General features: G+C 34.2%; 1 protein-coding gene across 1 annotated transcript in view; it reads right to left on the bottom strand.

Moving 5' to 3' along the window:
• Window positions 1–12,157: 12,157 nt before the first annotated feature.
• Window positions 12,158–25,545, bottom strand: part of cd82b (CD82 molecule b) — a 47,973-nt gene continuing 34,585 nt past the window's right edge. Inside the window, exons 4-9 of the mRNA XM_056478173.1 lie at window positions 24,022–24,146; window positions 22,634–22,708; window positions 18,309–18,407; window positions 17,962–18,141; window positions 16,089–16,172; window positions 12,158–14,467 (exon numbers count right to left, since the gene is read on the bottom strand). Of these exons, the coding sequence (XP_056334148.1) occupies window positions 14,390–14,467; window positions 16,089–16,172; window positions 17,962–18,141; window positions 18,309–18,407; window positions 22,634–22,708; window positions 24,022–24,146 (641 nt within the window). The 3' untranslated portion in view covers window positions 12,158–14,389. The remainder of the gene's footprint in view (window positions 14,468–16,088; window positions 16,173–17,961; window positions 18,142–18,308; window positions 18,408–22,633; window positions 22,709–24,021; window positions 24,147–25,545) is intronic.

Here is a 25,545-nt window from a genome sequence, read left to right as displayed (position 1 = left end):
CATTTTGTTGTGTTCTTGATTATGAAACATGATAAAACATTTATTCATTCATTCATTTTCCTTCAGCTTTGTCTCTATTTCAGAGGTCACCACAGAGGAATGAGCTGACAACTATTCCGGCATATGTTTTACACAGCAGATGCTCTTCCAGCCACAACCTAGTGCTGGGAAATATCCATACACTTTCATTCACACACGCACGCACGCACGCACGCACGCACGCACGCACGCACGCACGCACGCACGCACGCACGCACACACACACACACACACTAAACACAATTTTGCTTATACAATTCACCTATAGCGCATGTCTTTGGATTGTAGGGGAGAACATGCAGACTCCATACAGAAATGCCAACTGGTCCAGCCAGGACTTAAAACTAGCAATCTTCTTGCTGTGAGGCGACAACTTTTTATTATGTAACAAAATAAATATAACCCTATTTTTTTATGTTGAGCTTATATTTTTTTTCAGTTTTTCATAAATACAATGTACATACATCCATACATACATCCATACATACATACAATCTTCTGTTTCTGCTTATGTCCCAGACTGAAACAATGGGCTGATGGGTAATTATATTATTCTAACGACTCCGTATTGAAAAACGGCATTACTGTGGGTAAGTGTGTATTGTGAACTAATGATGCCAAAACTGCCAAGAGGGAGCACACAATATGCATACATTAGATAGCAAATGAGTCTGCTGTGAATAAACAGACAGAGATGACTTCTGCTTAGCATAGGGAGAAAAATGGTTTCAAATTGCATTCAGCCACCAAAAATACTTCATCGAGGAAAATGCGATTACAGTACTGTACATCAAGATTGAAATGAAACTGGCTCGGCCTAAAACTGCCGAGGTTTTGAATTATCTGGATTAATCTGATGATTTGCAGATGTGTGCGAATAAGAATGTTTTCTAAACGACAAAAAAGGAACAGCATTACATCAAACATATTACATCAAACACGTTTCCATCACCGAATAAAGGAAGATTATGTCATTATTTGCACATCTTCAAGCTGTTCCAAACCTGTGTGACTTTCATTCAGCTGTGGAGCTTGACAGAAGATGTTTTGATGAAGGTTTATTCTGTATGTGTCTTTGCAATGAGAAGTAGAGTAGAAAAAAATATGGCAAAAAAAAGTGCCAAAAAGTACACTGACAAAACAATTTCCATAAAAATAATTTTTTAATAAATTAAAAACAACAACAACAACAACAACAACAAAGAGAGAAAGAAAGAAACAGTCATAAGTACAATGAGTTAAACAAGAAATTTACAAAAAATTAAATATACAGTATAAAATAAAAATGAATACTCCCCCTTTAAAAGTGTTTTTTTATTGATTTCTTGTTAAAATAAAGAACATTTTGGTGCATTTTAACAAATGTTTTAAACTATTTTATGAATTAAATATCTAAGATCTTTAGGAATAGAAATAATGTTTTACTCTTTATTAACACTTTAGTTGATATTTTTCTGTAACATTAATTGGGGTGTACAAATTGTTAATGATCTTAAATGGCACATATGAACAACTAACTTTTTGAAAGCTTTTGGAAGTTGGTTGGACAGAACTGTGCACACTGGTATAGGGTGTCCACTGTCATATTGGAGTGAAATAATCACAAAAAAAATCTCTTTTTTTAAATTTCTGACATTAAAATAGGATCCAAATCCCAGCAATGTTGAGGTCCACAGCAATAAGACGTAGGAGTGCAGTTTTCCTCATCCACCACATTGATTGACAAACACGTATAAAATGTCTAGTTTTTGCAAAAGAAAATGTGATCAGCTAAATCTCAAAAATGAGTTTTACAAGTTTAAAACATTTTTAAAAAGTTCATGTTCATAAAAGAGTAAAATTGCTATGTGGTTCATCACAGCCACACAATGTCATTAAACGCATGTGTTTGTACTGTGAACTTTGTAATGGCATTAGTGTGGGACTCATCGTTTCAGAAAGGCTTGAATAAACTCCACCACAAATACATCAAATAAACTTACTTGGTGTTTTTGACTAATGAGCTGGATTTCTGCTTCACTGTGTCTGTCTCTGATTGATATTCATCTGACGTGATACATGAGAAACAGACACACATGTGGAAGTGGTAGGTAGAGAGACACGGCTCATTTGCATTTAAAGGCTACAAAAACAGCTACTTTTTGCACAGAACCCAAAATGGGCACATTCTGCATTGTATAATAAACAATCTGAAGAGTATTTTGAGCAAAAACTTTAGACACATTCTGCAGACACCAAAGACTTTTCTTAAATCTTGTAAAAGGGGTCAAATTTGGCCCTTTTAAGTCAATTTGTAAATTAGTAGCAGATTCAGCTTTGGTGCAGTCAAAAGACTGTAAAGAGATCTGTAAAGGGCATACTATGTTACAATACTCAGCAGATGGTAGACAGGAATATAGATATAATTATTGATAAACATGCAAGCTCAGTGTAATGCAAAGTCTGAGAGTCTTAACCAAGTTTGTAGATGGATAGTTGAAGATAAGGACAACTAAGGAGATAAAGACAGAAGCTTCGTCTCAAACGGCACACTATACACTCATGCACTTACACACTCAACAGCATAGTATAGCCCATGTATGTAGTATTGTCCCAAATGGCACACTAATGTTTTTTTACTAAGATTCAAACTGTTTCTCTGATGACGTTTGCCGGTTGCCAGATCAATTAAATAAAAATCAACAAACTCTCAAATAATACCTGCCATGAGTATAACCGCATTCACCATCGTGAGGCGCTATAATCATTGTCTTAGGAGAATTTTGCTTTCAATCCAAAATAAATAAAGTTATCCAACATGTGCGCCCGATAGCTTCGCCCCTTCCTCTACGTGAGCAAAACGGCGGTCGTTGAGTGCGTGAAGTGTCCATTATGCCACACTTCATTTTACTGGCTGAATGAGTGCATCATCCGGGTAATTAAAGTGCTCTTATTATTTTTAGAGTTTTCAGTGTGAATGCACTGCTTACACTATTTATACTACAAAATGGCGTAGAATAGTGCATAAGTATGCGATTTGGGACGCAGCTAAAGTAACAAAGTGACCAGAGTAATGACTGGTGTAATGGAAAAGTGTCTCTTTTGTGCTGGGGATAATGAGGTGCACACAGGTGCTGGTGATTAATAATCAGGAGATTGTGAACAGGGTGATTGGAGTCTGAGGAGGACATTGTTTATGGTGATATATACAGTGCTCAGCATAGGCCTATATAAGTACATCCCTTACAAATCTATCTTTTATTTTCATATATTTTTAATAGGAAGCTATGCAATATTATATGTGTGCACATACTGTACATTAGATTAGTCAGAACTGAAGCCAAATCTGGAGCTAATCTAATAAAATAACTTACGATAATCGTCCAAAGACTAGTACACCCAAGTTTCTATTTTATAGAAAAAAAATCAAAATAGGGTGTACTCGATTATGCTGAGCACTCTCTCTCTCTCTCTCTCTCTCTCTCTCTCTCTCTCTCTCTCTCTCTCTAAAATATATATATATATATTTTTTTTTTACAGTATGTCTGATTAACATTTTTCTTCTGGAGAAAGTCTTATTTGATTATTTGCAGATTACATTTTTTAAAAACCATTTTAAGGTCAATATTATTAGCCCCTAAGCTATATATTTTTTCGATAGTCTACAGAACAAACCATCATTATAAAATAACTTGCCTAATTACTCTGTCCTGCCTAGTTAACCTAATTAACCTAGTTAAACCTTTAAATGTCACTTTAAGCTGTATAGAAGTGTCTTGAAAAATATCTAGTCAAATATAATTTACTGTCATCATGACAAAGATAAAATAAATCAGTTATTAGAAATGAGTTATTAAAGCTATTATGTTTAGAAATGTGTTGAAAAAAATCTGCTCTCCGTAAAAAAGAAATTGGGGAAAACATATAAACAGGGGGGCTAGAAATAGGGGGGGGAGGGGGGATAAACTTTTGAGATAAACTTTCTTTTTACAGAATAATTAGCAACAAATACATCTGTTTTGGAAATGTATTTATTTTTCTATCTTAAAACGTCAAATGAAATCAGAACAATAGATACATCAGAGATTCCTTTAACCCTTGTGTGCTGTTGGAGATGTTTTCATCCACTCTGGGGTGATTTTAAGTCACAATTTTATCAGTATTTAAGCAAATAGAATGATTTTTGGTGACAAATCTAATTTTTTTAGAACATTTTGCAGTCTAATAATGTGGTTATAATGGACGTCAGTGGGGAAAAAAACTGCCACTAACATAATGGAAGAGTAAAGTTAAGCAATACACAAGGGTTAGACTTCAGTAAAAATGCATGCACGTCAATTTCAGCTAAAATTACAGAATTATTGCAATACACATTAAAATACGAGAAAAAAATGCTGGTCTTGCAAGGCAGAGAAAAAGGAAAGGAAAAGAAAAATAGGAGAAAAGGAACATTCACCATGCGGGTGCACACACACACACACACACACACACACAGATATTTATATATATATATATAGAAATCAGGTAAAGTGTGTTTCATGCTCTCTCTCTCTCTCTCTCTCTCTCCTCCCCCACACGTCCATCAACAAAATGAGTTCAGACAGGCAGAGGACAGATGAGCCTCAAAAATAGCAGATAAAAACCAGTAACCATTAAATGGCCAAAAGAAATTACCACTGTCAGGATTTGCTAAATGGTGAAGCCCGGTGCACAGGACCGGATGTGCACAACACATTTGTCACCAGTCATAATGTGCAGGTATGCAAAAGTAATGCTAATCACATTATCGGCAACACAGCGGAGAAATTGTCAAGCGGTTGAACATTGATAAAGGAGCTGCACAGACTCTGCATTCACATTCAAACCACAGAGGTACAAATGTGAGTGGAAAAAACCCTGATTCGACAAATTCTTTCACCTATTTTACAGAGGAAATGTGGGCATTCGTTTCAGAGTTATCAGCAGAGTCAGCTAATTTAATGTCTAACTGTGGAGATCTTGCAAAAGCAGAGAGATGGAAAACTGCACCCCGATGGCCTTGACCATCACTTCATGCAGATTTATGATACACATGTGCATAACAAAGGGTCTTTGTGCTTGTTTTAGTCTTCTGTGTTGTTTACAGCAGTTCTTACTTTATGAAATCAGACTTATATTCACAGTTAATAAACATTACATTTTTTTAAACACTGATTTTAACAGTTCTTTCCTTTTAAATGTAATTTCCTTTTCTGTATGAACTCTGAGATGCAATCTGATGAACAATGTGTACTTAAAATAGTAGAATTATTCTATTTTTATTGATTAATATTCAGTCATATGCAACTCAACAGGGTTTTTACATTTATATAAAATGTGTGACTTGATTTTAAATAAATGTTCATAAAAATACTATTAAAACATTTCTGTCACACTTTATTTTAAGGTACAATTCTCACTATTAATGAACCATTGACTTATGCATCAATCAATTATTTTCATACTTATTAGTAATCATTAATTGATTAGGGACATAAAATAATATCTCATGCAGAATATTTACTTCAGAAGTATAAATAAACAGCCAGTAACTTAATAATAGGCATGGTGCCAAGAAAATATTTTCCTTTCTTGTCAAGCAGCTAATAAGCAGCTGATAATCTCACAATTGATGGCTGATATATATATATATATATATATATATATATATATATATATATATATATATATATATATCCATGACAGAAGTGTCATATTTAGAGTTTTGATATCATTGAACTAGTTTTCATGTGAAAACCTGCCAACCAGATTGATCTAGATTGATCTAATTTCCCCTTTAAGTTTTCAAACTACATGACAAAACTACATGTTTATTGATTTGACACAAAGTGTGTGCTGAGCTCGATTAATAACAATACACTTCATTAAGATGAAGTCAATTAATCAGTTCAATATATTGTAAGTGCTGACCAGTTTTAATTCACTCAATGACATTTTAATGCGCAATCCATTTACAAATTATGTATTTTTCCAAATATGTAGCTAATATCATTTAACAATAAATTGGACAAAGTCTCATTAAGGGTAACTCTGTGTTTGTTACATAAATGAATACCCACACATTCAACGACCCCAAATGCCACTGTTGTGTAAACATTAATCTTCACTTACAGTAAAGACAAAGTTTTGTCTTGATATCAGCGTGTCATTGACTGGATCTGTTAGTAAGAGCAGCTAAAAACAGGACGTTCAGCATGGGCGTCTCCGGCAGGATGAGGAAGAGGCCCACAGGTGAGATGAGTAAAAGCATTTCCAGGAAAAACTGTGGAAAAGAGCACAAGTTGAGGATGCAGGACACGTTTAGGGGCCAACTTTCAGATTCTGTCACAGTTCAGTTCAAGGATTCACTTTCCAGCCTCTGTTCTTAAAAGGGATAATTCACTTAAAAATGACAAAGAACTCAATCGTGTTTGAAACCCCTAAATGGTGCGTAAATGATTTAATGTATAATAATAATAGAAGTGTGTGTGTGTGTGTGTGTGTGTGTGTGTGTGTGTAGAGTTTGACAAAGATTTGGTTTAAGAATCCTTGTTCTGTTTCAAACAGCTTTGCAAGCAATAAGGTTCACCCTGAAATGAAAATGAATTCACTATTTATTCATTCAAATGCAGCGGAAAGAAAGAAGGACGGAAGGAAGCAAAGGAAAAAAGTTACATTGTTTCATTGTTTAATTTTTAGAACAATGCATGTTGTAATTTTGATTGTTGGAAAAACATCCCTAATATTATTTTGTGGTACAGTGCTATATGTTCTGCTTATTTTACCTTGTACCGTGGCTAACATTAGTTAAACATCACTGCCGTTTAACATATTGAATTTCATTAATGAAGCAAGATTTTGCATATTCTAGCTTGAATTATCACGGTGGGATGTTTCTGTCACATAACACTTTAACATGTTTTAACACTACTGAATGTTAGCATCTATGACCATGCTGCCAGCATTTTGAGCATGTCCAACACTTTGTAGCTTGTGTTTTTAAAGTTTTAACATTTTGTTAACATTAACAACAAATCTACTATGCTAGCCAAGCTAGCACATTTTAACTCTTCCAGCATGTATACACATATATATGCGTAAATCAAGGCTAACACGTTTTAACATATTGTTAGCATATTGCTAGCATGTTTAACACTAACAACTTACACATTTTTAAACATTATAACCTGCTTAGCACCAGTGTTGAGGAACGTTTAGAAAGTAATGCATTCCTATATTGAGTTACTCTTCTGAAAAGTAACTAGTTGCCTTCCTTAGTTATTGTTTATGGTTAAGTAATGCGTTGTCACTTTTACATTACTTTTTATTACCTGGCTGAGGCTTGATTTCTTTCAGAACTTGTTTCTTTCTTTTTTTTTTTTTTTAAATAGCTCTGCAATTAACAACGCACTGTATATATATATATATATATATATATATATATATATGTGTGTGTGTGTGTGTGTGTGTGTGTGTGTGTATATATATATATATATATATATATATATATATATATATATATATATATATATATATAGTAGTTTATAAAATTAGCCTATCAGCTAGAAAGGATAGCACAGTTTGGTGGCCGCTTTGAAAAGGATGACATGGCGTTTAGAAATTTGTTCGAAGAAGATGATTAAGTAGCAGACCAGTATTTTCTCATGGCAAAACAAAGAAATTACAGTTCTTTATTTTACAGTTTTTTACAGATGCCAGGCACATTTCTCAATTTAAGTCACTTTTGCAAAACTCTTCATACAGTGAGTACAACAGAAGTCTATGTGGGCTAAACTGAGGATCAATTACCACTGTTTTAATCCAAAATGCATTCAATGACTACATCTCACAGATTTCATCAATTCTTTTCTCACTCAGACACAACAACTGCCAAAAATCGTTGTACGTACAGGACTTTTTGCACGTGCTTACTGTTTTTAAAACTGTTAAACTTGTGTTCAAAACAATAACAATGCAGAACTAAAATAAGACAGCAAAATTCAACAGCAATATTTTATTGAAACATATTTCACATCTAAAAATGCAGTTTAACCAGCAAGATTAGCATTACTATTGTATCTGTATCAGTGGATGGAATGTTTACAAATTCTTGTATATTGGAATTACTTGATGCAAAAACATAAAAATAAACGACATAAAATATTGAGGAATTCTGCATCAATGTCTGATTTATTTCAATAGCATATCTATTGCAATTATAATCCATTTATATTGCATTTACAAACAGAGATGTGACCTTGTTTTACACAAGCAAACACTGTATAATGGTACATGTTGTTAGTGTTTTTTAGCCTATTGTTTTGCGGGTGACAACGGATGTCGGCTGTCAACCTTTGCTAGTGTTCTGGAAGAATGAGTTTATTTGAGACCTGAATAAAGGGCTTTGGTAGTTGTAGTGCATTTTGAAATGAACTGCTTTGCCAAGCTGAAAGTTGGTTAGGAGAATTGTGTGAAGAGTTCTGCAAAAGTGACCTAAGTATGAGCGTCTGTAAAAAACTGTAAAAACAACCAAAACTGATATGAATGCAAAGTTGCAAACTAGCCTATAGAAGAATAAAATAGTTGCACACTGCAAGAGATGAATAAAAGTAAGAAAGAAAAAAACATTTACATAATTTATTGTATATGGAATATCTGAATAAATGAATTTGGGTCATGGATGTAGATCATATGCAAAACCAACCACCAGCTTACAGTCGGAGCGAGTACAGAGTCAGATCTTCTCCTGGCAGTGCTTTCTGAGGTCTGTCCTCCGTGGCAGACAGAAAAGTGGTTTCTTCATTTTCTCAGCGGGACCGCAAGAGGTTCATATAATAAAATAACCAAGTAAACTATGTACAGTATCAAAAACCACATTTTGCCATTAGAATAGACCACTGGACCTTAAATGACAACAGCGACTGACCTCTTGTGGTAATCAAGGAGTATACTAGCCACAACATTATACATCAAATGAAATATTCTGTCTTTTGTCAGCAATTATAATTAATAGAGCTTTATTGATCTTAATTTATAATGCTTATAATTTATAATTTTACATGAAATAGTTCTTATTTAATCATTAATAAGTTTTATTTCGGTTTAAGTACAATATATTATAGTAAAGTACAATAGTGTAACTAGTAAATATTTTGTCTGGGATTTTAACAGTTAAAAACCTCAGGGTGAAAAGATCCCAAGCATGACCTTAAGTGTACCAACAGCTCCCTCTTCTGGTTTCAAATGCCAATGTAGCTTTCAGCAGAAACTATGAAAAACGTTCTATCTGGTAAAGGCATTGGAAGCAGAAATCAAATTGTATATTAAAACATATATTTTATTCAGAAAGGATCCAATTTGTCTATGGTAAAAAAAAGCTTATATTTCAAATTAATGCTGTAAATCTAGTCATAAATAAAGCAGTTGGGGGGGGGGGGGGGGGGGAAACTCAGTTGTCACAAATATCAAGCAGCAGTTAAGAAGATGTTTTGTTTTCATTTTAAGAATTACACATTGTAGTTTTACTGTATTTTGAGCATTGGAGACAAAAATCGTAAATGGGGGTGGGGGAGGGTCCAGCTGACCTTATTAAATTCTACTATTAGATACTACATTCTGATTTGTTAGTTATCTAACGAATTTGCTCTCATTTTCCCATCACCTGCTTGTTGCTATGGTTACATTTTATCATTGCCCCTTGTGTATTTACGTCCTGATTGTAGCTTTTCAACTTATCATATGCATGAAGTTATTTCAGTGAAATAGTGGTGTGACTGAACCTTCAATTGCATGATGCTTCTTTAACAATATTGAGTCTAATACTCAGTTTATAAACAAAATAAAGTCCTAAGCATTTGTTTAGTTGCTCAAACATGAAATCAGATGAAGTTTAAATAAGCAATGTAGCAGAACCCATGCACATTTATTTATATAGAGAGAGAGTACATACATAGAACAAGAACAAGGCAAATATTAATAGCAGTGGGCACAGAATGACATGACAGTTCACTAGAAATAATCAAAATTCACAGTAACTGCAATTGGACAGTAGCATACCTTACCTCAGAGGTCTTTTCCTGGAGGAGTGGGTTCTGGTCTAAAACCTCAACAAGTGCCTTGGACATGGTTCCATGTTCTGTATTAGAAGCCTTTGGGCTCAGGCAGTTTAAAATTATAAGCCCAGTGAAAGCAGTGGCTTACTATGAATTAATAACAGCTAAGAGTACTGAAGGAGTGTTCTACATTCACTGTAAACCACAGCTTAACTGGGCTTATTACTTTTATAAAGCAGTTATACCACATACATAGCAAGATTTAACAAAAAAAAAAAGCAAATAAAACAGTTTCTTTGACTCTGAACTGTTAGTAGAATTGTTGCCAAGTAATGGTCTCGGGTATAGTATTTTAAAACAGTTTAAAATGTGACTTTAACCAGTATCAATAATCAATGGCTGGAATTATAATTATAATAAAATGTGTTTTTCAAAAAACCCCAATAGGATCCATAAAGTTTATATAATATATAATTTAATTACATAATTTAAAGTGACACTTCAGTACACTGTTTTTGTGAGCATTTGGGAAAAAAAAGTGCCATAGTGTTGAACTCGGGCCTTATTTTATCAGGTCAGTCTTGAGTCGTGTTTTTCTTTTAAATAATGAGAAAACGTAACTGGCAGAGAAGTGATGAGGTTGTACAACTTTGATTTAGCCACTGAATAAAAAAAGGTTACGACTTGTCATGAGATCGTGTTGTCAAGGTTTGAGTAAGAAGCGATTCAGGTTTTGTACAGATAACACCGTGTAATGTAAACAATGAATCACTACTTGTAACAAAGAACTAAGATGCAAGAAGCAGGCCCATAGCCAGGGGGGTTTATGTGGTTTGAAAGACCCACCCCTCACTGACAAGGGTCCAGAATTTGTGCCACACATGAGCTCATTTGTCCTATTTTGACCGCTATGCCATAATAAATTGTAAAAAACAAAGCATCAGAAAAGGTTTTAACACCAAGCGGAATCCTGTGTTGGCTGTCACTTCAGCGTGACTGAGGAAAGTTGAATGTGCTGGCCAGTTTGCTATTTAAATGACAAAAGGCTGCAGGTTAATTTAAAACTTTAACAGATTCCTATTTTTTTATTCTAATGATATAATTGATGTTTATATCATGTAAATGATAATTGATATAAATCTCTAGAAAATGTTTTTGGTACATCAAAAAGTGTGGTTATGATGACCATCCGACAAGCTAATCCAGCAAAAAATTGTTCTCAAAATGTCACTAGAATGCAACCTATTTAAACCTCATAACTCAAAAGAAAATGAGGCGAATAACTGCAAAAGGTCCACTTTTTAAGAAAAAAAAAAAAACACCTGTTTCACCAGGCTGGCTATGGGCCTGTAGTTTTTTTGTCTGTGTCAAGTTTACACTTAGCTGATGATTGATTATAAGCAAGTTTTGCATGCTGTCCTGGGAGAGAGCCCTGAGCTCAAAAGGTCCTTGAGCCTTGAGTACTTTTTTTGGGCTCCCTTCCGTTTGCAGGGCGAGAGGGGAGCCTTGAGCTCAGGTAGATCTCGACAACTCCCCCTTTTTGATGAGAGCTGATGACTAAAATCATTGCTATGAAGAGATTTACTGCTGGATGAGAGTTTGACTGTAGTGCTAAATTTAGATTGATCAATTCACTACAAGAACATGCAAACTACGCACAGAAATGACAGCCGGCCTGTTAAAGAACTAGAACAGGTGACGTTCTTGCTGTGAGGCAACAGTGCTAACCACTGGGCCACCGTGCTGCCCTATAAAGGAAAAGGTGGAGAAGTAGGGGTGGAAGGGGGGATTCTTCAAATCGAAGATGACTGTAGTGAGAAACCCTGGCTCTTCATAATGGGTTAGGAATCGTCTGATTGGTGGATCATACATGGCTAATGCAGAACCAGCCATGTTCAATAATAAGCACGCGATCCTCTAAAATTAGTTTATAAATAAACTTTACTTATTGTTTCACAAGGTGGATCGTCATCTTTAGTTTTTTTAGAGACCTGTATCTCATTGTAAACTCTTATTATGAATTAAGAATAAAAAAATATCCATTTACTCACAGATGACAATGGACAGAATTTGGTGTCCAAGTTTTCTTTTATTTCAACTCTTAACTATTGCATAGACATGCTTGTACTAAAGCTGGTAAAAGTCACTACATAGACATGGCTTCCCAGTTTAACAAAAAATCTTGCTTAAGGAATGTACAAAAAAAAAAAAAAAAAAAGCCCTTCATCTTCGCTTTACCTCGGATTTACAAAATCCTCCCAATTTTGGTACATTTTCAGATTTAAAATAAAAAGCATCTCTCGATATCTAAACTAGAGTTCTAGAGACAACATCTTAAGAAAATACAAAAGGAGACTGAAGTATTATTCAGTCTTGAAATGTGAAAAATCATAAACTAAAAATATCTTCTAGGTCTATCGCTTTAACATCTGGCAGTTGAGAAATGAAACGTTACACATTTCTTAGTCAGAAAGCTATAAAGTGTTTGAAAATGCATTAAAGACAGCATCTAGGTTGTTCTTTTCTCCTCCCGTCTCACATGAAGCTTTTGTTCTGGATAAACACCACTGACAACAGCCATACAACATTTACATCAGCTTCACATGAAATAATAAAACCGAAGACTCAAAAACATTTAAAAAAGAAGAAACATAAAGATACTTAAAAGCCTCACATGACTTCAGACCTGCTTTATTTGGACTAAAATGAGTCAGAAACAGGAAGACAGATGTCAGATGTGAGGATTTCGCTCAGGCTACAGCTGGAGTCAGTCAGCAAGACGTGTATCTAAAGCCTGTTCTGGACACATTTGAACAGCTGTTTCACCCAGCAGAAGGAATTGTGGGATACGAACTCAGCCTGAATCCAGATACACACCCTGACTCACATGTAAACCACAAGAAACGCTACGCTGGCCCTCAGTCTCCTCCTCTGCCCTAGCATTCGCCAACCGCAGGCATCCTCACCCAACCCAAACCACACCTGCTCCACCCTGACTAATAACACACGCAGAAAGCAATCATTAAGTGCTGCTATAAGAGGAATGTAGTAATTCACTAAGAACAAACCTGACTGAAGTATATCAATCATATACATAACCAAATTGAAAGTATACAATTCTCATATAAAATAATGATTAGGGTAAATAAAAGTGTTGATTTCCCCCTTGGTTTTTTTTAATAAAAAGAAATATTTTAAAAGTAGCTCCCTTATCAAACTCTCTATTCACTAAAGTGCTCTCTTAGATTCAACTAACAATGAAAACCGTAAACGCAACAGTCAAATACAGCTTTAATCATACATCATGCTACTGAGATGCTCAAAAGATCAATCTATACAATATATACGATTTAAAGGAACACCCCACTTTTTTTGTTTGTAGCTCATTTGTACCCTCATGCACTTTCTAGAGTTAAACAGTTGAGTTTTTCATTTTTGAATGCATTCAGCCGAACCCGGAGTCTGGTGGCAGCATTTTTAGCTTAGCTTAGCATAAATCATTGATTCGGATTAGACCATTAGCACTTCACTCATTATAAGTTTTAGATAATTGTACTATTTGAAAATGGACTCTTTTGTGGTTACAAAGGCTTACGGAAAATGAAAAGTTGCTTTTTTTGGGTCGATATGTCTAGGAACTATACCCTTACTATACTACTTAACTATACCCATTATGATGCAATAATGAAGGAACTTTGCTGCACTACCTTGGCTATGATATTATGCAGTGCCTGAAAATAGTCCCAAGCTGAGTAACTAGGTAAAAGCACTGCATAATATTATTGTGCCTGCTGTAGCCATGGTATGGCAGCAAAGTTACTTACTGTAATTATTATGCCAAAATGAGAGTACAGTTCCTAGCCATATTGGCCAAAAAATACAAACGTTTAAATTTCTGTTGATCTTCATGCACAAGGTAACTACATAAGAGCCCGGCTTTAAATAAGAAAATGATCTGAACTGTTTTTTTAATTTGAATGAGATGCTAATGGTCTAATCTGATTCAATGATTTATGATAAGCTAAGCTAAAAGTGTTCTTGCCAAACCCAGAAATCAACTGAATGGATGTCAATCTTTAATTCTGGTGGAGTTATAAAATAAGCCTATTTCCAAAAGAGTGTCTCTTTAAAAGAAGAAGAGCGCTGTTATAAAATGTTGATGTTGAACAGGGTGATGACTGGATTGTTTGATGGGATAATAAAGTGTTTGTGTGTCTGGTCTGGTTCGCTTTGTTCCAGTTGCTGTGCTGGTGTGGAGAGGCTGTAACACTGCTGTTTTGTGCTGTGATGGGGGTTTGCGCTCAGTATTTGGGGACTTTGGTGTAATCCTCTTGTTGGACACTCTTGCAGAGGCACATGGACAGGATCATCCCTAAAAGCTGAAGTAAGCAGAGTAGACAAGAATGAGCACAATCTGCTCCCCCCACTTCTTACACATCCATAAGCTACCACAGTTTGGGACTTTTGATGTTTTTATTTAAAGCTCATGACAATTACAACAAATGAACACATGGCTGCACTTTATTTCATGGCGTCCTTGCTACAGTGTGACTGAACAGTATTGGGTAATATTAATTAGCTACATGTACTTAATATGTGGTTAGGATTAGTGTTAGCTGCATATAATTATGCATACACTATTTATTGTAATCGTAAGTACTGTAGGTGGGGCAAGTGTAAGGACACAGTAAAAAGTTACCAAACTTTAACAACATGTTTGTTTATAGTGATTGAAACAGGAAACCTATAGTTCTAGTAAATTTCATACTAATACATTTTATGTGATTGATCAGATATTAAATAATAATTATTATAAATATAGTTTTCTAAAAAAAAAACAAAAAAAAAAAAACAAGTGATTATGTAAAAATTTGTTTTTCAGATATTAACAATTAAATAGAAAATATTAATTAATTTAAATAAAGTTTAATTAGTTAAATTAAATTAGTTTAATTTAAATAAAAAAATAACTAAAATATGTAAATATGTAAACATATTTTCAGACTGTTCTTTCTGTAAATTGCATACAAATTGATCTTATTACATAAAAATAATAAATGATTACTAAATATTAATTGATTTAATTAAATAAAAATTTGTAATTGTGTAAAAAAAATGTGGTTCTTTCTGTAAATTGCATGCAACTATTTTGATATCTCTTGGTCATTTATTAATACATTAAAATAAACAACTAAATACTTATTTAGTCATGTAAATAATATATAATATAATATAATATAATATAATATAATATAATATAATATAATATAATATAATATAATATAATATAATATAATATAATGGTGCACGGTGGCGTAGTGGGTAGCACAATCGCCTCACAGCAAGGCGGCCGCTGGTGTGAGCCCCGGGTGGGTCAGTTGTGATTTCTGTGTGGAGTTTGCATGTTCTCCCTGTGTTCGCGTGGGTTTCTTCCAGGTGCTCCGGTTTCCACAAGTCCAAAAACATGTGGTACAGGTGAATTGGTAGGCTAAATTGTCCGTAGTGTATGTGTGTGAATGAGTGTGTATGGATGTTTCCCAGTGATGGGTTGCAGCTGGAAGGGCATCCCTTGTGTAAAACATATGCTGGATAAGTTGGCGGTTCATTCACTAAGCCAAAAAGAAAAATAATAATATAATATAATATAATATAATATAATATAAATACTACTACTACTAATAATAATAATAATAATAATGATAATAAAGCACTTGTTAGCCATTTTTAACTTAATTCACACCAAATTATTATGCAAAAAATAATTTTCACTCCATTTAAAAGTTCAAAAAGTCAGATAATTTTATTTTATGTCATGAGCAAATGATTTTTAAACTTTTATACAGGGAGCACATTAACCAGTGAACCTCGTGAGGCACATTAGGTCATAGTATTTGTGAAATGTCCCAAAAACGACAGAATTGAAGGATAGCACACCAGCACAGACATAAACAACACATAGATGGGAGCATGGATTTTACAAGACATGCTTTCTAGATTTACCTCGATCACTGCTATTCCAACACAGACTCCCAGAATAACTCCACAGTTCCTTAGGATCCAGTCCTCCAAACTAGATATACAGCCCTGGAAACAAGGAATGAAGAGAAATGAAAAAAGCAGAACAAACGGAGAGAAAAGTGAAAGAAGATATGCAGGATTTGGAAATAAGCCTGAACAGAACAGAGTTCTCCAAAGACAACATCCAAAGAGACAAACACGAACGAGCCAAACTCAAACTAGCGGAAAGAAAGTCGAAGTCAGTGGATTAATTTACAGGAAACTGCATCTTGATTTATAGTGGAAGCTTTATTTTCTTATTTCAAACTATTGGTGTATGGCAGTGTATAATACAGAGAATTAAAGTGATATGGCATTTTCGGAAAGAATTGTGTATCGCCCTTTCACTTTATTTGATCTCGTTTACATGCCATATGCAAATATGCTAATGTTAAGGTTTGAAAACTGGCATGCTTGACTTTGGGATCTAATGAGCAGAAGCAGTGCCCGAGTTGGAGCTTGAATTGGAGTGAATGGCTGGCAGGCAGAGAATAGCTGATGTTCAGTCCATGAAGGAAATCCATATGCTGTGCTAAAAGCAATTTGAAGGAAGGAGAGAACGCAGCACAGATGGAGAGGGAAATCTCATCAGCACCATCTAACAGAAACAGCAGGTTTGAGAGTTTGTGTCATGCCAGCTTCTTCCATCTCAAGAAAAAAAAAAATTGTATGATAAAATAAATAAAAATGGATCTACATATACATAATAATAATCAATAATAAGTTTCATAAAAATTTAATTACTTGCTTTAAGGTTAAAAGGTATAGTTCACCCCAAAAATGATCATTTTCTCACCATTTACTTACACTCAAGTGATTCTAAACTTTTATTATTTTTTTCTTCTTCTACTGAACATAAAAGATGATATGTGAAGAATGTTGGAAGAACAAAAGCATCAATAATTTAAACAAAAAATACAATGGAAGTTAATGGCTGTTCATTCCAACATTCTTCAGAATATCTTCTTTGGTGTTCGACAAACAAGTCGAGGTTGAGTAAATGATGTCAGAATTTTCATTTTCATCCCGACTATCCCTTTAAAAGTCCAGGTCAGCTGAGAGTATACTCTGCTCTCATTGGTCAGATGTCCAAGACTGTTGTGATTTTTTTTCTACTGGTTACAATAGAAACAAGAAACTTATTACCATAACTGAATTTTAGCTATGAAGGGTAGTAAACTCATTGTTATGTAAAGTTATGAGAATGAAGATTTAACATATAATTTCAAGCTCCAATGAAAGCGAAGTGAATCTTTTCTATTGTAGATAAAACTCTTCCAAGCCTCAACTAAAGTACTTGATGCTCAAGTTGACATTAGGTTAGATTAGAGTCAACTTTATTGTCATTACACATGTACAAGACAACGAAATGTAGCTTAGGTCTGACCAGAAGTGCAACAGCAGCATGTGCAGGATATAGAGATAAGTTAAAATTTGGGTGATATTTACAGACGGATGTACTACGAACATAATATAAAGGTGGTATTTAACTATAATCAGAGATTTACAATTAGATGAACAATGTACAGGATGCTATTAATATGCAAATACTCCTGATTATTAACAGCAACCTGTACATTATGTTAATCTATTTGTAAATCTCTGATTATAACATGCGATCAGTTCATTAATTTAGGAAACAACTTCATTGACTGTGCCTTTGATTTTTGAAAGTTTGCAGACTTTTTCTATTCATAAACAGCTATGTTACACATTACAAAACAAAGATTTAAAAAAAACAAATCATGGTTGAGACACTAAGCAGGAATCTATGACTGCATATATTGGTGTGAGCGGTAAAGCTGCAAGTGTTTACCTTAGTGAAGACAGGCCATTGAGGGACCAAACCCTCACAAAAGCCTTTTTCTTGTTTATCTGAGCCACTGATGGATTCATTTCTGCAGGAGCATGGATACAGAATCTTGGAGTTGTTCTGACTCTTTATCATCACGTTCTCATTCCAGTCAGACTGTCCATTCCATCCACAGCACTTCATCTGAGAGAGAACCGTTGAATTACACTAACAGTTAGAACAATAGAAATCTATACACCGATAATAAATGTGCAACAGATATTACCGCAAGTTTACTGTAAGGGAATGATGTAATATTGCAGGGAAGAAGGAAATGGCAGACAATGGCTAAAGGGAAAGTTCTTGCTCACCGTTCTCTGAATGTAATCCCAGGCATCCTCTGATGTATTGTTAGAACCAGTGTAGTTCACCAGAATTTTGTTCACAATATTGTACGTCTCTCCTTTCAGCTAAAAATAAACACACAGAGACATGTTTGGATGAATCTGTGCTGTGAACTGAATAACACCCATTGAAACGAAATAATATTAAATAATCTAATAATCCTGAAATAATAATGATGATAAATTCATACACTGCCATTTAAATGATTCAATATTTATAGACAACTAAAAAAGTTATTAGCTTTTTGATATTTGTGATTCTGTACCACTAAAATACCCATGAGTGTCAGTTTTAAATTGACATTAATACGTCACATTAAAGCTGAATAAATAAGCTTCCCTTGATGTATACTTTTTATGATAGGACAATATTTGGCTGAGATACAAGTATTTAAATATAAGGAATCTAGAATAAAGGTTTTTATACATTTATTCCCAAAATATCTCCATGGAATATGAGATTTACTTCATTTTCTAATTATTCTTGACACAAAATATATATCAATTTGATCTAGAAAATATATTTCCAAAGATATTCATGTGCAACATTCATTTTCTTTTTGGCTTATTCCTTTTATTAATCAGGGGTCGCCACAGCGGAATGAACCGCCAACTTATCCAGCATATGTTTTACGCAGCAGATGCCCTTCCAGCCACAACCCAACACTGGGAAACACCCATACACTTTTGCATTCACACATACACTACGGCCAATTTAGCTTATTCAATTCACCTATAGCGCATGTCTTTGGACTGTGGGGCAAACCAGAGCACTTGGAGGAAACTCACACAAACACAGGGAGAATGATGGTGAAACTATGGAAATATTTTAGTCTCATCTAATTTAAGTGATAAATATTTGCAAAAAAAAAAAAAAAAAGACAGAAAATCTTGACAGAAAATGACAAGATTTAGATTTATTTTGGAGTGTGAATTACATAATTATATGGATTACATTTATTTTTTACAAATCTGATTTATCTATAGTTTTTATTTTATAAAGTACAGTACTTTTGTAAGATAATATCAGCAATGGGTAAAGACTTTCGACATCTTTGCTTGAAATGACACAATCTAAGCCTGTTTATATGAAATTAGCCTGCTCCTGAGCAGGTTTGAGTTTACAGGCCTGTTACAGAAACTATACTGGATAGTGTCAAATCATCAATAATCAACTCTAGCTTGGAACAGACCCCTGACATGCGTAATACAGCATTACATAATACATACAGTAAAAGATGTTCCGGCAGATGCACATGAATGGAGATTGTTTTGAAAACACTGCCATCTATACATGAAAGTTTTCAAAAGCTGAATAAACTAACTTTTTCATTTTCAGAACACTGTACTGTAGTCATGTAAACACACCAAACATCCTTTGCCATTTCAAAAATGTTCAACACCTAGTAACAGCAAACTGAAGGCTATTGAAGTGAACTTTATCTTGTGAAGTGCCGTTAGTGTGCGTGTAGAAGAGGTGTGGTGGAGCTGGTCTGAGGGGCTACAATAATGATCAACACAAACTGCGAATATGCATAGACTGTTGTGAACCTCGCCCTGTTCTGGGAAATGCAGTCAGTCAGTCATGCCCTGTGGTGAAGTACATTATATACTGAGAAAACAGAGCAAGCCCCAACACACACTTCAGCTACCTGCTCTCAATGACTTCACACACTACAGGCTAATCAAAATATGATATCTATTCAACATGCTGAAGTTCAGAACAGTGACGGACAAAGAAGACAAGTCAAGCACTCCAGTAAAAGTCATATAAACTATTAAATATTACTTCAGTAAAATATAAAGCGCTTTTCTTTCCTATTTTACTTGATCTTGTATTATAATGTACTTAAAATTTAAAGATAAAAAGTAGTTATTGATACAAGTTTTTTATGTTTTCTTTTATTTACAAACCTTCTGGCCACATAAGTGTATGCCATATTGCACATGTACAGTCAAAGACAAATTTATTAGTAGGCCTGTGAAATTATATTTATTCTTCAAATATTTTACAACTGAGGTTTAATAGAGAAAATATTTCATAGCATTGAAATATTCTAATTTAAAATTCACAGTAATGACAAAATAAATTATCAGAAATTAGTTATTAAAACTATTATGTATTAAAATGTGTTGAAATCTATTAAATAGCACTTGGGAAATATTTAAAAAATAAAATGTTTTAACTGTACATGAGCAAGAACTTGTGTTATTCATTTATTAATTTCCCTTCGGCTTAGTCCCTTTATTCATCAGGGTTTGACACAGCGGAATGATCCGCCGACTTATTCAGCATATGTTTTACACAGCGGATGCCCTTCCAGCTGCAACTCAGTACTGGGAAACGCCCATACACACTCATTCACACTGATACACTACGGCCAATTTAGTTTATTCAATTCACCTGTACCACATGTCTTTGGACTGTGGGGGAAACCGGAGCACCCGGAGGAAACCCACGCCAACACTGGGAGAACATGCAAACTCCACACAGAAATGACAACTGACCCACCTGGGACTCAAACCAGCGACTTTCTTGCTGTGAGGCGACAGTGCTAACCACTGAGCCACCTTGTCACTTGTTATTTTAACATTATATTTTTAGGTAAAACATACACTGCTCAGGCGATAATACAAAAATATGGACATCCAATGGAATTAAACAGCTGCTTACAGTAGATTCCATTCATAACTCACAGTGATGAGTGAAATATGATTTTCAATTACAATAATAAATCTTAAAATTCACCATCAGTTGCAGGCACTTAAGCTGAGAGGATCTCCCATATCTGACTCATGGTGTCCACCACCGGTTAGTAAACTAAACTGATGAGTATTAAGCATGTGCTTATGGCTGACACTACTTAACTAAACCTGATTTTAAAAAGGCTGACCGAGCATTAGCAAGTTAAATGCAGCATTAGAGCATGTATATACACTTTATTCCCCCAAACAATATGGAAAGGTTGATGAGAGGAAGTGCAGGGGCTGTTGGTTAGATTTTTTAAATAATACTCTTGAAGTTCGTGCATTTCCACTGCGTTCCTGAAGAGGGCACTGTTGTTAACATGAGAGCGAGTGACGGAGTGAATCTCCACATGAAACACTCGAAGCCACCTGTTCATTTCTGTTAGTCACGGAAATATTTTGTGCTGAAACTTGAATGTTTCATAGTGGAAAGTGAATGGGTTCAGCAACCTTCATTCAAATGAGCTGGAAGTGGAAGAGTTTCTTGAGGTAAATCTCACCTGCTTGTCTTCCTGACACATTTACCAGCGTAAACAGCAGCAGCCAATGGGTTAAGACATTACAGCAGAGTCAAAGCTGACTACAAAAAAAGTGCTGTTAAGCCTGTGACATTTTTGCATAAATCACCCATAAAAAACACTAGTGATATGCAAACAAATAGTCTGATGGTGACTAATTTAGGGGAAATATATAATATATATATATATATATATATAAACTATTTATGTATTAAAAACTAAATCAGATGTTTTAAGATAATATTGAGGAAGCTACTTTTAAACTGATTAATAGTAAGATTTATATTTAGATATAAATTTATATTTAGCATCTATTAAAATATCCCTGAGACTTCGCTATTTAAAGGCATTTCAATCTTTTTCTAACCTTACAAAGATACCATAAACCATATAGTGTTGTCATTGTTAATTGAAACTAAATAAAATAAATTTATTTATTTAAAAAAATAACTGACAGAGAACAAAATTACTTAGACTAAAATGAAAAATAATTAAAGATTAATTTAAAGTAGATCAAATGTTTTTTTATGTTTAACGATTATTTTAAAATAATAATAACACTGTAAAAATAAAGTAACACTAAAACAAATATTAAAAAACAAAATTAACTAAAATAATAATAATAATAATAAATAAACAAAATCGAATTTTAAATATTATTAGCTATGTAAACAGTATCTCAATACACACACTACAAGATATGTACCCTAAACTTTTTTTAATATAAAAAAACAAACTAATAAAAATAATGTACTTTAAAAAACTAAACATAAATAATTTTCTCTTTTTAACTAAAAATAAAGAAAATAAAAAAGCAACTGACATACTAATAAATACTCTAGTAGTGAAAATAATACTAAAATAGTATAAAAATGTAATTAAATATAAAAATGTTAATTATTTAAACTACTAGTAAAACAAATAAACATAAAAATAAGTTAAAAACTAATTCAAAAAAGTTCATTCTAAATATGAATAAATATTGTATTAGTATATAAATAATACTTGAACACTAGTGTAACCTACCAGGTCTCTCTGGAGGTAGATAAGAACAGCGGCTGTGACCTGAGCGATGAGGATGAGGAGCAGACACGTGAAATACTGCAAACACAGCACAGAAATTCACAATTAGCATCAACTCAGAATTACTAAACACTCATAGTATGTTTTTTAAACATGATTAGCTAGTTTGGACAACACATTAATTGGATTATTGGTCAAACTGAAATGTGTGATTGATTATTCTGTCTTGTCATGTCCTTTATATATGGTAATGTTGTTTCCTAAATGGGTCAAAGAGTTTAACACAGACCCTTTTTGACCGTTAAGCTTATCCAGTCAACTAGTGGGGAGTAAATATGACCCCCAGTTCTTCCACAAACATCCCCTAAATCTGACTGGCTTATCCCTGGCAGTCCGGCTCAGTAAATCCAGCAGCATTAACCTCAGAGAGCCACTGAAAACCAGCTCTTTATCATGCTAATGGACGAGGGCTTTATGAAGACACTCTGAGCACTAAAAATTCTAGCCTTACTGTGACTGAGGTTATGGAAGGTTAGCAGCAACAAGTCTGTGATTGTTTCAGTGCTCAACAATAAAAAAAAAATAATAACAGATTTAAAATAGTGTAAAAAATTTCTAACTAGTGTAAATAATCTTATCTAACTACCTAACTCTATCTTATTATGGGCAAAATATAAATGACATTAACTCAGAACAAGCTGGTCTTGATGTAGTCAGAATGTTTTATTATAATATAATATAATATAATATAATATAATATAATATAATATAATATAATATAATATAATATAATATAATATAATATATGCGCACCAGGTTGTTTGCAATGGGCTATTAGTCAGCAAAACAAAGAGACCAAAAAAAAAAAAAAAAAAAAAAAAAACAGAAAACAAAAACAGTACCAAAACAAAACAAAAAAAAAAAAACTGAACAATTAAAACCACAAAACAACACAGAAGAAAAACAAAAACAGACACAGAACAAAACTAAACAAAGAGCAACAAAAAAAATAACAGAACAAAACAAAATCAAAGCCTCAAAACCAAAATAGAACAACAAAAACAAAAACAAAAAAAAAATACAGAATAAAACAGAACAAAAACAAAACCATATAACAAAACAAAAGCACACAGAACAAAACAGACACAGAACAAAACTAAACCAGAACAAAACAAAATCAAAGCCACAAAACAAAAACAAAAAAACAACAAAAACAGAAACAAAACAAAAAGAAAAAACAATACAGAACAAAAAACAGAACAAAAACAAAACCACAGAACAAAACCACAGAACAAAAACACAGAATTAAAAAACCCTCATAAAACACAGACCAAAAAAACCCCAACAAAAACAAACAATTGCTCCCAATACACTGTCCATTATCAACTCACCAATCCAAGCAGGCAGCGGATCTCATAGATGGCACCAATGCAACCCAGGAATCCCATGAGCATAGACAGAGATCCAATCCCGATCAAGATGTAGGCTCCAACTTTCAGCGATGTAGAAGACTCTTCTGCATAGACAACATAAAAAGACAAAACACAACACTGTTAAAAACGGAGGGTTCCACACAATTTCTTTCATGTTGTCCCAACATGAAGTTAACTTAATTGTTTTAACCAATTTAAGTTGATTGAACATATAACAATTAGGTTGTCCCAAAAATCTCAAGAATGTATATACTTTGAGTCCGGTCACATTCTGATACTGGCAAAAAAATACAATTCACAAACAAACAAGTCATATACAGTATGAAAATTAATATAGTTTTACTTCTCATAAATGATGTCTTTTTGGTGATTAACTATTAAAATCCCAATAGCAAGAAAAATAAATAAGCTGAAGTTCAGGCAGGGTTACCGCAGATGTGGGTGTTGCTGCTCAGAGCAGCTTTAATTAAAAACTTGAGGTTTAGAAGCTGGTGGTGGGGAGGGTGGAGGTACTGCATATGACAATTTTTCAGCGCTCACTCATTTGCTTTAGGCTCTACATGTATGTGTAAGCAAAATTGTCCATGTCGTTCACTTCCTCCTGTCCACATTTCCAATAAAAGACACTGGTCTTATTGTGACCTAGAACCATTTATATTATTAAAATTCTGAGATCAAACTGAAGTCAAATCAAGCACTGTTGTGATAAAGGGGGCTTTTTTCAGGTAGGGGCTTTTTACACTTAGTAGTAAGGAATTAACCATCAGGGCTGTCCCACCCAAACTACATTTTCCCCTATGAAGTGACATAACATCCCCAACATCATTCAAGCATTTCACATGGGGGATGGAGGTGCCGTGATCAGACTTGTGTTTTGTAGCGTGTTGTGGGTTTTGTGACGATGGAGAAGGAATGTAAATGTACAAGTTCTGTGACTGAAAGAGTAAAAAGTAGCGCTGAGAGACAGAATCTTAAACAACAAAATCTATCGCTATATACTGTTCCATTGAGGCTGAGAAATGAACAAAAGCACACCATAGGAACTGGGAACAAATTTAGTTGTGTATTTGGCATCACGGTGGTGCAGTGGGTAGCATGATTGCCTCACAGGAAGAAGGTCGCTGGTTCGAGCTTCGGCTGGGTCAGTTGGCATTTCTGTGTGGAGTTTGCATGTTCTCCCTGTGTTTGCGTGGGTTTCCTGGTGCTCCGGCTTCCCCCACAGTCCAAATACATGTGGTATATGTGAATTGGGTGTCAACTGGATTAGTTGGCGGTTCATTCCGCTGTGGCGACCCCAAATTAATTAAGGGACTAAGCAGAAAAAATGAATATATACATTTACCCACATATGTACACATGAGTATATTTATATAATACACATACACACACACACACACACACACACACACACACACACACACGCACACACACACACACACACACACACACACACACACAATTGTAGGTATTTTTAATTACAGA

The sequence above is a fragment of the Danio aesculapii genome, chromosome 18 (assembly GCF_903798145.1).
Source record: "Danio aesculapii chromosome 18, fDanAes4.1, whole genome shotgun sequence".
Classification (NCBI taxonomy): Eukaryota; Metazoa; Chordata; class Actinopteri; order Cypriniformes; family Danionidae; genus Danio; species Danio aesculapii.
The sequence above is the reverse complement of the archived record's forward strand: the minus strand, read 5'-3'. Positions and strand labels throughout refer to the sequence as shown.